Here is a 14,576-nt window from a genome sequence, read left to right as displayed (position 1 = left end):
CCACGCTCCCTTTTGATCCTCTGCCCTCCCAGTGGTTCCCCAGTTTCCCCCTTCTGGCGTGGGATCCCTTCCCCTCCCCCAGCCCCCCCCCCCAGGGGCGCCAGTCCCTCCCACCTCCACTTCTCCTCCCCCTTCACTACCCCCCACGCCCCACGTCCTACCCGGTCGCTGGGGGTTCCTGCCGTCCCCTTAGGTGTCCGTGGTCCTCCACAGGTGCCTGGTACGTGCCTTAGTTGTGCTTCCTTTTTTTTAATGTTCCTTCCTATTTCTGTGCCAAAGAAAGTGTATTTAATAGGAAGTTAATGAACACTTAAAATCATTTTGTGAATCAAGAAAAGTGTCACTGTTGGGGTAGGACATTGACCTTACAAAAAGATTGCCTAAGGGGTATTGCTCAGGCAGTGTATCTTAGGGCAGAGTTGTGGTATAGGCCCATACACATATATTTTATATGTAGGCATACTGTGTGTATATATGAGAGGGAAAATATGCTTGTAGTAGGAGGGTTATAATAGGTTGAACCAAACAAAGTGTCTTTTTGTACAACAAAAGTGATAAAATATTAGTAGTTTCATATGTTCAAGCTAATAGACTCCTGCTCAGAATATCCACACATAAAGATAGGTATCAGGAGGTAGTCTTCTATTTCTGTTAGGAAGTTTTCTGGCATGAACAGTTCATTTTGATCCATTTAAATCTGGCATGAGCCTTATTTTTTTTTTTCACTCTCTTATGTTCTTCAGAGTGAGACATAAAACTAAAAACCTTGGAACTGCTTTAGGGCATCAGGTGTACATTCTTATAGACTTAGCATTTAAATAATTATCATAGCTATTTCATAAACTTATTCTAACAGAGCTATATTAGATATTGCTATCCCTACTTTACAAACTAAAGAAATTAAGCAGTTATCCAAAAAAAATACACATAGAAACATACCTAATAAGTAACAGTACTAGAATTTGAATCCAAGTCTTTTGGATTTCATGTTTTTGGCACCTCCCTTCTGTTTCCCTTCCAAGGAACTAAAGTTCTATCAAATCAAAACCTAAATTTCTCATAATATTTTTCCTCTTAAGGTTGGCTTGAGATATGGGAATCTCCTCTTTGCTGGCAGATTTTTTTTTCTATTATATTTAAAACAGTAAAAAAAAAAATAGTTCATAGTTGCCTAATAGAAAGTGAAATAACATTTTTAGTTTATAAATATAGCAGATGTTTCCCCTTTTACTCACTTTAAGAATGATTTACTTTCTCTCATATAAAGGTCCAGGATGCACTTTTATCAAAGGGAAATCCTTAAGATAGCTGAAAAGAATAGTATGTACTAATATACAGTTTTTAGTTCTTCCACAGAAAAGCAGAGGGTGCAAGGAGGGCCGGGATAGAGATTGTTTGAACAGCCAAGTGTTTACCTCTTTGTGCTTTTACCACTGTGTAATATCAGATAGAGGCAATACAGCCTATGGTTTTTTCTTTCTCTTGAAACATGCTTTTCACAGTCTGTAAATATTGAAGATGTCAGTGATAAATCTAAATAGATTAAAAGAGTTATTTTAGAATTAATGCTAGCCTTTTAATTATAAATGCAGCTCACCTCATAAGTAAATCCAAAGCTTAGCTCTTTTATTGTTGTTCTTTTAAGTGACAGAAGTACTGCATTTGAATTCTGCTGTACAGCTTTGAAAGTGGTTAATATTCTGGCCTAACCATTTCTATCAGTGCTATTTTCCATGACTATTCTGAGGTTTATTTAACCCAATCTTCTCACATTTGCTTACAGTGTTCCTCATAGTTAGCATGTCTTTCTCTTTCTCTGCCTCTTCAAATGCTACTGACCTTCAGGGTTCTGTTTAATTAATACTTTTTACAACATCTTCTAGAGTTTTCTAACTAACACCCATTTCTCCCTTTTCAGAATCCCCACACCACATAGGAGAACAATTTAGTACTTAATTAGAAATCATATAGCATTTAATTCTTGAATATATATTAATCTCATCAAATAGCCTGTGTAACAACCATCCGCTAAAAAATTAACCAGAAGTTACTTGTTAACATTGCTTTTTGTTAAGTAATAGAAAGAAAGAAATTTCTAACACAGTTCTGCTTTCCCCCAGGAATGTTTTTATGGTGACATCATTCCAACATACTGTAGTCCAGGGGGCTGCAATCCATTCAATAATTGACAGTTGAAATCTTTCCAAATCAAGAAAGAAGGAAAATTAACTAGATTTGGGCATTTCAAAAAATAAATAATATAAACTAAAAACCATCTTTACTGATTTAACAGATATTTATGCACTTAGTTGAACCTGTATGCTAGGCCCCAGTGGGAACATGTCATGATGGCTGCCAAGAACACAGGCCTTGGTCCCTGGGCGTGGAAACAAATGAGAAGCAGCATCTTCTGACTGCTGCATGAGGCGTGTTGAGCAGCCTGTGCTGTCTGTTCAAGTCTTGGTTGAATGACTGTGACCAGAGTTCTTAATAAAATGCAGATTACCTGTGTTTTTCTTTTAATATTGCTCAAGTAAAATTTTACTACGTAAGTAAATTATTTCTCTGTAAATTCTGTTTTGTTCTTGTTAAATAATATTACCTACTTAATTAATCATCTGGAGATGTACAAATAAGCATTTAAAAATTAATGCAGGAGGCTGACCAAAGAAAGTATGCCTTCTCCATAGAGAAAAGGGTTTGTTAGGAGAATTTTAATTTAGGCAGAAGCACAAATTACTTAGTAAGGAATGGCACTGATATCCAGATTGTGAGATGGTTGTCAACTTATCCTCTTTTCTAAAGATCTGTGTGAAGAATATATATAGTCACCTACCTGTGTTTTTATGCTCAGCTGCTTCAAATCACTGGATTTCACCAGGTAGTCTCAAGAGCCCTCTCAAATCTTGCATTCTAACTTTAAAAAATATATGTTATGTAAATTATGTGCCTTTGAAAGTTCAAGTTTTATGGGGAGAATTATGTCATATGTTTACAGTTTAATATAGTTTGTTAGTATTTATCAAAATCAAGCAAAAGATAGACATTGAATTGGTCAATTTAAATTCGTATGTCTCCTGACTTTGCAGTTATACTTCTGTAATTTTTTCCTGTAAATATATTCATGCATATATATGTATACAGTGTATAAAAATATTCATGTAGTATTAGCTTTAGCAACAAAAGTTTGGAAACAACGTAAATGTTCGTCAGTAATGGATAGCATTATAAATTGTGGTTCATGCATGGAATGGAACACTATGTAGCCATTAAAAAGAACAAGGAGGATTAGGGACTTCCCTGGCGGTCCATGGGTTAAGACTTTGCCTTGTAGTGCAGGGGGTGCAGGTTCAATCCCTGGTTGAGGAGCTAAGATCCCACATGCCTCATGGCCAAAAAGCTAAAACATGAAACAGAAGCAGTGTTTTAACAAATTCAATAAAGATTTTAAAATGGTCCACACACACAAAAAAATCTTAAAAAAAAAAAGGCGGATTTAAATATATTTAACCTGGAATTATTGCTAAGGCATATTAAGTGAAAAATGCACAGAATAGTACAGTATGCAGACATATTACCACTGGCAAAACATACATACCAAATAATGCATTCTCCATAGAGAAAGGAGTTTGTCCGGAGGGTTTTGATTTAGGCTAGAACACAAATTTCTTAGCAAAGTACATTTATTTCCTTGCACACACACACACGCCTGGACACACACATGTTTGTATGTGCATAGAAGGGTATTCTAAAACTAGTGATAGCCCTCAAGTGACCTGGAATAGGAATGAGAGGCAGGCTTTTCACCGTTTTTTTTTCTCTGCCTCTCTTTTTTTTTTTTTTTTTTTTGTACTATTTAAAATTTGTACTTGACTTTTCATCCATACCCCTTTGTACTGTTAAAATTTTTGTTAGTTCAATTTTTAGTTTAAAAAGTAATACTTTCATGACTTAATAGCACCAAGCCTGTAAAGTGAAACTAGTTTGTCCTAAGACAAAATTAAATGAGATAAAATAGTATATATTTAAACCATTTTTTTTCCTTTGGATAGGGATTGAGAAGATCCTTCACACTCAAGACTTCATAGCTGCAGAATATATTTCAGAACTTCAGTCAACCTTTGTGAAACCATAGCTCTAGAACTCTCATTGGCTATGTATCCGTGACCCTGAAAACGTCACAATTTGTTTTCTCCCTCTCTTCTGTTCCCGTCTTCTTGTCCTAGTGTCTATCCTACTTTACCGTTACTACAGATTGCCTATTCAGATTTAACCTCTTAGCTTAGGGCAGCAGAATCCTCTTAGCTTAGGGCAGTCCATTAATCAAGAGCAATCAACTTTTCCTGTTCATTTGCTTTCTTGTTAATTGAATCACCTAAGTCTCTTTTGGGAAGTTTCAACAATTTATGTTAATTTTTTAGATGATTAATAATCTTCAACTCTAGTATATTACTTAGTATTAGTCAAGAATGCTAGTTATCCACTGAATATGACAGTCATGACAGGTTCTAATAGGAAGTCAAAACTAATTGCTTATTGGATATATAAAAATATTATCTTAGAAACATAAACTGGAAAACTGGAATATATAATTTATAATTTCATTCATAGTGATGAAATGGGACTCATCCCATAAGTTAAACTAAATCATAATTATAGCCCACCTTGTCCCCAGAATTATTTATTTATTTAAGAAATTAAAAGGTAGGAAGGGAGTCTGTTACTTCTACAGATATTAGGTAAGCTTTACTTGAGAAGCAACTTGAAGTAGTAGACATGATAGAAAATGCAAAATACATAATAAGAAATGTGTGGCCAATACATGTGTGTAAACACTCAAAATGTATTTTTCTGCATATTTCCTATAGCAGTCTCCACCGTCAAATAAGTATATCAAATTTCAGTTCATTAAGGTTTCAAGAAAGTAATTAAGTGAAGTAATGAAATTCCTCCATGATCCTTTGAGCACTTTCCTAGAATGTAATTGAGAGGTGTAACACTTTTATACCCATTTATGGTTTTCTGATTTGCAGGTGTAGCAAGTAACACTATCCAGCCTACTCCACAGACTATTCCGGCCATTGATCCTGCACTTTTCAATACAGTTTCCCAGGGTAAGTCAGCTGTTTTATGAGATATAGTGTTTCTGCTGTTTGGGGGCGTTGTTTTGTACTTTTATCTTAAGAGTGCAGTGTATTTGAATGTCTAGGTAATTTGAAACACATTTCTTTGAATGCCTTTATTCACTAGATTCTCCAGTAAACCAAGATTGTTTCTTATTATCAAAAATACCTAAATCCAAAGGCATTCTCTCTCTTTTTTTAATCTTTTCAACTTCTTTTTTTTTCCCCCACTTGGTTGTTCTGTTTGTTTAATTTGGTCATTCTTATTCAGAGTTTTCTTCATGTGTCTGCTGAGATTAGTCCTTTTATATTTAGAATGAAGATGTTGATTGATTATTTTCAGTAGATGTTATTGAATTTCCCCCGATACTATGTCTGCAGGTCTGTTTCTCACTTGATTTTTCTGTTCTCCCCTGTGAGTGGGAACAGGCCATTCAGCTTCCTCCTGCATCTCAGCCATGGATGAGGAGATCTTTCCTTGGAGAGGGATGGCAAAGGGTGTACCACACATACCTTGTCCGTCCTAGCTCTGTCCAGGAAGTTAATTCCACAATTTTAGAGAGACATTCTCTATCTTTTTTGTCTAGGGTCTCATGTGAGAGATGGAAAGCCATTAAGGCTGAGGGTGTACAGGTATGCAGAGGTTGATAGAGGGGGGAAGGATGTGAAACTAGCGCAGATAATTGTTTTAGACTGACTCAGTAAAGATCCCCCCAGTCCCACTCCTCATACAGCTAGACCCTCTCTGAAGTTTCTCTGGATAGGCTCCCCAGTTGCCTCCTATATTACATGTTCTGAGTTGGGATTTTTTTTGACACTGTTTTATCTAACAGCATACCTTCACTTAATTTCTCCTTTTCTAGAAGTTTCTTTAAATCTCTTGTCAATTATCCTTTCCAGTTTTTACAGTCTTTTCTCTTCTCTGCTTTTCCTTCAGTTTTAGAATTTTATTTCGTTTTGTTTTACCTTATCATTTTAATATAGTTTCAGAAGGAAAAATAGTCAATTATGTATGCTTAGTCTACCATCTAGAACTAGAACCCTGGAATTCTTTACCCAACCAAACTGTCAGGTATGAAGGCAAAATAAATATTATTAAATATGTAAGGATTCTGAAGTTTTGCCTACCATACACCATTTCTAAGGAAGTTATCAGAAGAAGTTACTCCATCAAGAAAAGAATGATAACCAAGAAAAGAAATATGAGATATAAGAATTGGTGAAATTAATCTTAGGTCACCTAAAGAAAAAGTCCATTGACAGCTTTTCCATAGGCTTGAAAAGCAATTGCTCTAAAATTAGAACAGAAAATCAGAGCTCCCCTCCTTTAAGAAAAATCAAGTGGATTCTATGCAATACATAGAATAAGAAGCTGTAGAATGGGAAAGAAATGGATAAGAAGCTGTAGAATTCCTTTCCCAAGAAGAACGAAAAGATCCAAGAAAACATTTTAAATCGTACAAGTAGTTTCAAGTAAGAAGCAAACTGAAATATGCCATGATTTTGAGCAATAATAGAATTATGAAATATAAGAAAAGGGATTTTGTTTGACTTGGACACAAAGAACATTCTCCTTGCAATGGCATAGGCTTATCACAAACAGAATACTTTATTCAGGGCAGAATATAAATCAACACTGACAAGTGAAGGTAGAGAGATATTTCTGGAAGTTGAAAGGTGGAATAAAAGAAAGCTGTTATTAGGATGAGTGTCCAGAAGTGAAATGTTGTGATTTTTTTCTAGAGTTGATGGAATGAGAAGTAGAAGACAAAAGTAAGCAACTAAGAAATTTAAAAGCACTAATAAATTTAGAAGGAGACAGTGCAGGAGAGGAGGATAGTGAGATAAATTCTTTACCTTTCATAGCAGAGTGTCAGTAGATAAAGCCTAAAGACTGATAAATCAAGAAATGGTGGTATAAGCTTATCAACTGGGGTTAGGGAAGTAACCTAGAGAAAACAAAAGATAGAAATAATTCAAAAGTGAAGTGGGCAGGGGCAAGGTAGATGACTTATTTAAGTGTATGAGTTACGTTAAGTTTATTCTACTTTTCCTGGTTTTATTAAAAGCAGATAAGTTATAAAACCTAAAATCAAGAGCTGCAATGGCCTTTGAATCCTGAAAGGCCTAGTTTAAGAGTATATGTATGGGGCTTCCCTGGTGGCACAGTGGTTGAGAGTCCGCCTGCTGATGCAGGGGATACAGGTTTGTGCCCCGGTCCGGGAAGATCCCACGTGCCACGGAGTGGCTAGGCCTGTGAGCCATGGCCGCTGAGCCTGCACATCCGGAGCCTGTGCTCCGCAACGGGAGAGGCCACAGCAGTGAGAGGCCCGCGTACCGCAAAAAAAAAAAAAAAAAAGAGTCTGTATGTTTCATGGGGGAACACAGTGCTAAGGTAAGAAGAGTAAAGAAACTATAATAAACTAGCAAATTACCCAAGAACATAGTGGAAAATGTCTATTAGTAGACAGATAACCTGCCCAGTAAATACTATATTCCTCTGTTAAACTTGTTTTCCAGATTCCTCTCTACAGTCCCATGTACCTGTAAAAGCTCTTCCTAAAATATGATATGAAAATATCAGAAGCAGACTAGACAGAACAGTGAAACAGAATGAAGAATCCAGAAATCAGGCCACACAGTATGGGAATTAAAATTATGACAAAAGTGGCATTTGGAACAGTGTGGCAAGAAAAACAAAACATCAAAACTGATGTTAGAAAAAATATATATTAGATACTATCCCCCAATTCCTGTATCTCATTTGGTTGTATCTTAACAGGTTAGACTAATGAAAAGTAATAAATTGCATACAGCAAAAGATTTCCTCTCCCCATTATATTGTTAAAATGCAGCTAATAGACCAGGAGGAAATCAATACTTAAAAAAATAAAGAATTACTGTTCAGAGCATATATAAAGAGCTCCTGCAAATAAATAAATAAAACTTAATAGGGGAAAAAAACAGAGAAATAAACATAGGGAATGATTTGTATGCTGTTGGTGGGAATATAAATTGGTGAAGCCTTCTTCAGTAGCATTCTGTCACTGTCAGAATTGCAAATTTTTTTTGACTCAGCTATTCCACTTTTGGGAATCTATCTTAGAGAAATATTTAGACATGAGCACAAAATGTATTTACAAGGGTATTTTATTTCAGCATCACTTGTATTAGTAGAAAACAATTTTAAATGTCTATTAATGAGAAATTATGGCTCATCTGTCCTATGGAATACTGTGCACATATTAAAAAAGGTTAAATACTTTTATAGTGAATTTGTGGCTCACTCTGAAGAGGAGAATGGAATTGGGAAGGTAGGTATTTGAAGTTCAGTATTTACTTTTTTAACTTGTGTATACCTGATAGTATTAGAGTGCGAATAACAACTTACTTCTTAAAGGTTTTTTAAAAATTAAATAGAATATATGAAAAATATTTAGCATGGTTCGTGACATAATAATATTCTGCCTCTAATCATTGCTGTTGCCATTATTAAGTGATGTGTCCTGGCGATGCCTGGATTTAAGGGATCAGTACTGTACTTTATATTTACCTCCAAGATTTACTTCAGGGAATCAGATGATTCCCACATGATTTTTGCCTATGCTTTCCATTCAAGTCAGAGGATAATTGAGTACACTAGGATCAGATTATCCAAGGTCCTTCACATGCATTTCTAGTTAAGTAGGAAAAAATCTCTAAAGACCCATTTCGGAAATATTTACAATTAAGTATTCCATCTTCTGCCAAGGTTAGATAAATCAACCTTGGAAATAGGTGCTTCTAGCAACTGAGCATGCAGGGATTTCTCTTTATACCAAATAATGTTACCTTTGATCCAGTGCTGACCCAGGCTCTTTCCCCCGGAATAGAGAACTTAACTGATGGCTCTACCTCTCCTCTGCCCGGTTCTTGTCCTGCCCTATGAAGGGGAGAAGCAGCTCTGTGATAAAGACAGTCTTCTTGAAGGCATCTGGAACTTATAAGCACAGATTTCAAAAAAGAGATATTATATTAAATTAGACAACTTCTCTAATTCTTTTTTTTTTTTTAACGGTTGGATTAGCTGTATGTGATCTTTCTTTTTTCTAATTCTTTAAACACCTTTTAGGTCCACAATGTGCTCTCTCTGGTTCTGATTATGGCTTCTGGTAAATTTTAATGATAGGAAAAAAAACAGCTTTCATTTAGGTGCATTAAGTAATAGTTACTATTTTGAATATAAAATCAGATAAACTGAAATTGAATAGTTGTTCTCTTCCTGAAATGTGTTTTCCTTTGTTATGTCTTTTTTACTTTCTCTATTTAGTTTTTAAATGCTAATTTAAAAGAATCCTAACTAGGAAGCAGATTTTATTTTTATTTAATTTAAAATTTTAATTCATGTATTTTATTATTAATGACTTATAGGTAATATTTTTAAAGGAAAGAAAGCTTGAAATATTACAAAATAGCAAAAGTATTTGACATGGCTTTTTAAGTTCTTTATATATTTATATATATTATATATTTATATAGAATATTTTTATATATTCTACATAAATATATATTTACTTATAAATATTTATATATTTAATTGGTAAAAATAAATCTTAACATCTATATAAATTTGTAAATTACATTTTGCATCTAAATCTAAGTTGGTTCTTATCATCTAGTTATTACATTTTATAAGATAGTTACATAATTTGTCATACATGCTGTAAGCTATATATTATGTATCTGTAATTATAGTTTTCTAAGATATTCATTTTATAAATATTGAAATTGTTATACCATAAAAAATTGCAATATTTGTGTTTTTAAATAGTTTTATCACTAGTAGATAAGTTTAGTTTATAAAAACTAAAATAGTAACGGAGTTCTTACTACTATACACATTTTTATCTTATTAATAAATAAGTGATATGTCAGCAAAACAGTCTTAAAGCTGATGCTGTAAAAAATAAAATTAGTCCTGAGCATTAGGGCTTTCCTCCAGCAAGTCCAGTAAATTCTGGATAGATGTCTTAGATATTTAAACATTGCCTGGAGATAGAAGAATAGACTATTAAAGCACAAAATGAGTAGTATTAAGGTAAACTTAATTTTCATAGATGTCTCACTCACCTAGATAATATGTCTCACTCACCTAGATAATAGTATACATCTAGGTGACTAGAGCCTCTCAATATACTTTGAAAAAACATTGATGAATCTTTCAGTAAAAAAAAATAAGAAGTGTGCCTGACTAAATTGTCAAAAGAACTGCAGGACAGTTGTTTTTTAGGTTTAATGGGTAAGAAATGCCAAGTCACTAAAATACTAAAAATAGAACTGTGGAGAAACTGTTTTTTGTTTTTTAAATATATAATTACATTTTACTAGTTTATTCATTTGTATTTCTTACGTTTAGGCAAGACCAGAATTCAGGGAAATTAAAATAAGTTCTGTTAAAATTGGAATGTGTAATCTCTGATTCACAACAGTAAGGACCAACTCTTAATATAAGCTTTAATAATATTAATTCAACAAATATTTGAAGGCTTTGTATGTGTAACACACTGGGCTAGTTACTATACGTAGATGTATAAGTGCATTATCTTAAAATCTGAAATTTAATTAATGTTTAATTCTATGTGAACTTTTATTCCTTTTAAAATGTGGGAAAGAATTTAAAGTACAGACAGCTTTTTTATATTCCTTTGTTGAAGTTATTCAGCACTTACACTGGGCTAGAAACTTTAGGATACATTGTTTCAGTATTCTTTTTTGAAAATTTTTAGAAAATAATAATTTGGATAAGAATTTATCAGAGTACCTGGAATTGCTAAATACTTTGAAGTCCTTGCCTAGGGAATGTCAAAGTTTTCATTTAATGCTGTACTATCTGGCAAAATTAAAAGCAACTAAAAAAAGTAATTATATTTATAACTACAAGCTTATAAACAGGATCAAAATATATGTTCATTTAGAAACAGAATCGAAATATATTATCTTTTCGTTATATTGTATGCCCCCAGCCTTCTGACCAGTTCTCCTTAGAGTCCTCATAAAAATTTCTAAAGAAAATTGTATTTATTTCCAAAGATAAGACACAAAGTCAGTTTTAATTTCACCTTTAGAAATATATATTCAAGTATATTCAAATCTTAGATTAAATGAAATGTTTTCAGTGTGTTTTTTTTACCCAAATTATTTAGTTGGGCTCATCCTTATCAATCATAGTGTAACTAGAAAACTTGCTGGAAAAAATTTTGGACAAATAATTGGTAAGGGTTGTTTACATGTTTAAAAATTGTGTAGTGTAATGATGTGTCTTAGTTAAACCTTAGAGTTTTGTATATGGACAGCACAAAAATGCAAACTATTTTCTTGCTTAAAAAGAGTTAGATGACTTATGTAATTTTTTAACATAAAGTTTGTTATTTAATTTTTTTTGAGTTATATTTATATTCTAGTTCAAATGAGGGTTGAATGGTTTAGTCTGTGTGTATTTATTGTTCCATGAAGAGAGTCTCAGCAATTCTAACATACACACCAAAGCAATTTTCCTTGTTTTATACAGAATATGATTTTTTTTGCAGTTAATTTGCCAAAATATAAAGGCTTCCAGTTTATGACTTCTGGTAGGAAAATCTTGCTCATATAAGTTGTTATGTATTGACATCTGTATGGTTTATATTAGTAATTTAAAAATTTAAAAGCATAAAGAAACTATTCAAATACAACTGGGGATTGGGGAAAACAACCTTCAGTTTTTAATATAACCTTAAACATTTTCTGTAATCTTGACTATAAGCATTTACCTAGCCTAAAAGAACGCTTCCTATATTCTTTATAAATATCTTAATTACTCTGTATTTCTCTTAGGAGATATCCGACTAACACCAGAGGACTTTGCTAGAGCTCAGAAATACTGCAAATATGCTGGCAGTGCTTTGCAGTATGAAGATGTCAGCACTGCAGTGCAGAATCTACAGAAGGCCCTCAAGTTACTGACTACAGGCAGAGAATGAAGCCTTTGTACAACATCCATGCATTTTTGGCTTAAAGAACTAACAGTCCACTACTCTATCTTCAGCCTATCAGGAGCATATTTTAAGGAAGACTTCAGTTCCATTGACTATAACAATGGAATCTGTGTCTGTGTATCAGATTCCTGTTGAAGCATTCATCAGCAGCCTCAACCAGTTTTCATTGTCCATTTAGTGGATTCAGTAGTCTCTGGGTGTATAAGGCTGATGTGAGCAAGGTCCTAAAAATGCCCATTTGAACCCTGCTTGTTCAAAAAATGAGAACACACTTCTATAAAATGTATTGGGAATTAGCTTTGTATCTTAATCTACGTAAATTAAGGAATTTTTTAATCTATAATTTGGACAAACAGACCATATTACTTTGCTATAAAATTCTAAATTTAACTTTTAATAAAGATTGCCAGAATATTCTAGAAATGTTTTTGTTTTCCTCAGGACTTCTGAAACAGATACGAACATCCTAAACTGTTGAATCTGAAAGAGATTATGTTCAAATTTCAATTTATATTCATATTAAATATAGCTACATTAAAAGTTAAAATGTTCATGGAAGGAAATGTAATAAGGTAAAGAGGTAGAATCAGTTTTAGACGTAAGAGTAATGTTGGTTGCTCAACTGTTTTTCCTTATTCATTGATGCTTAAGGTGAATTGGTATTTGCTTCCTAGGCAGTTTGACTGCATGTGTTAGAGAATGAAAACAAGACATTTGTAATAATGCCTGGAAACTTGGTGCTTTGAGTTAAGGTTCTCCTCTGCTGCTATGGAATGGATTCCATAGAGTGAATAGTTATGAATGATGCAGAAGATTATAAAAACATAGACTCTCAGTTGTTAAGTTTATAAGTTATGTGGGAATTATGGACTTCCTATGTCACCTGCATTTGTGCTGTTTAAAAAATAAATACAAGGATTCTTCTAACTAATTCAGTTTATCACAGAGCCAAATGTGATTTTGCATGCTAAAATTGTCACTTTTCTAAAGTCATTATTTTTAGTTATAAGAATATAAAGAGAGAGAAATTTGGCAGATTTACCTAAATTATCTGGTCCATTTCATTCATTCCACTAATATTGGGAATCTTTTAACATAGGGGTCAGCAAACTATGGTCCATGGGCTGGCCATTTGTGTAAATAAAGTTTTATTGAAACCAAATAATAGCCATTTATTTATGTTTTGTGTTTGGTTGCTTTCCACGATAGCAGAATTATATGGCCTGCAAGTCTAAAATATGTACTACTTGGCCCTTTAAGGGAAAGTTTGCTGACCCCTGTTCTGACAGTCTGTTTGAAAGAAAATGAATCATTATCTCATAATCTCTTATGTCCTCCTATTTTTCTTTGCATAAGTGTAATGTTATTTATATAGAGTTCGATAGAATGAATATTGACAGAATAAACTGTTCTAAATTATTGCAAAAACAAGCCCCCCAAAAACATGCCTCCTGAAAAACATTTTCATATCTTTCACAGCTGAATTCTTAAAACATTTGCAGGGTTCAACATTTGCATCTGGAATTCCAGGACTCTGATATAGTTCTATAGAAGTTTATTGAAGTAGAAAAATGACTAGGGTGATATTTCATGTTATAAAAGATAAATGTAAAATACAGTTCAGCAAATTTTAATTCAAATCCTAACATGTCTGGCCACTAGGAAGAAAACTGTCACCTCTCATTTCACACCCTACCTGTTGCTCCCAGTTGGGAGAGCACATGGAGGGGAGAAGATGCTGTGGAAACCACGGAGTCCACTGAGAAGTGAGCTGTGATGTAGCAGAAATCCCAGTTGTTTTGTGGCCCATTACTTTAAAATGCTTTCTTGCATAAAGGGATTGAACTATAAAGAGTTTTTTAGCTTTCATCTGCATATAAAATCTGACAGGAGAAAGTTAGAAATTTTCTGATGTAACACTAGGGTAAATAGTTTTCATTTGGTCAGTCAACATGTATTTATTGAGCAGCTACTATGTGCCTGGTATTGTCCTTTGCATGAGGAAACAGCAGAAAACAAGAAAAAGAAATCCCTGCCTCATAGAGTTTTATTCTAATGGGAAGGAAATGGACAAACTTAATAAAAAGTATATCATATATTCTATTCAACCAGTGGTTTTGAACATGTAATTGTTAGAAATGTAAATCTCAGACCCTACCCCAGTCCTACCCAATCAGAAATTCCAAGGGTGGGGCCCAGCCTTCTGAGATTTAAGAAACACTTTACAAAACACTTCTTGTAATCTGGTGGTCCCTCAAGTCAGTGGTTTAGCCCTACTCCCATCGGAAAGATTGAGAGTCTGGGAGGAAAGTTCGGCTGAAGTGTGCCTGGACGCCCAGCATCAGTGTCACGTGGGATGGGAATCACACTTGAGGAACTTCTGTATTAGACAGAGATAAATGCTCTGGAGAAAACCACAGTATGGGATAGGAAATGCTTG

At 33.9% G+C, this 14,576-nt stretch overlaps 1 protein-coding gene across 1 annotated transcript in view; it reads left to right on the top strand.

Moving 5' to 3' along the window:
* Nucleotides 1-14,244, top strand: part of VTA1 (vesicle trafficking 1) — a 66,582-nt gene extending 52,338 nt beyond the window's left edge. Inside the window, exons 7-8 of the mRNA XM_060168039.1 lie at nucleotides 5,034-5,114; nucleotides 11,976-14,244. Coding sequence (XP_060024022.1) covers nucleotides 5,034-5,114; nucleotides 11,976-12,121 — 227 coding nt within the window. The 3' untranslated portion in view covers nucleotides 12,122-14,244. The remainder of the gene's footprint in view (nucleotides 1-5,033; nucleotides 5,115-11,975) is intronic.
* Nucleotides 14,245-14,576: the final 332 nt, after the last annotated feature.

This window comes from Lagenorhynchus albirostris, chromosome 12 (genome assembly GCF_949774975.1).
Source record: "Lagenorhynchus albirostris chromosome 12, mLagAlb1.1, whole genome shotgun sequence".
Taxonomy (NCBI): Eukaryota; Metazoa; Chordata; class Mammalia; order Artiodactyla; family Delphinidae; genus Lagenorhynchus; species Lagenorhynchus albirostris.
This window is presented reverse-complemented; position numbering and strand designations above follow the sequence as displayed.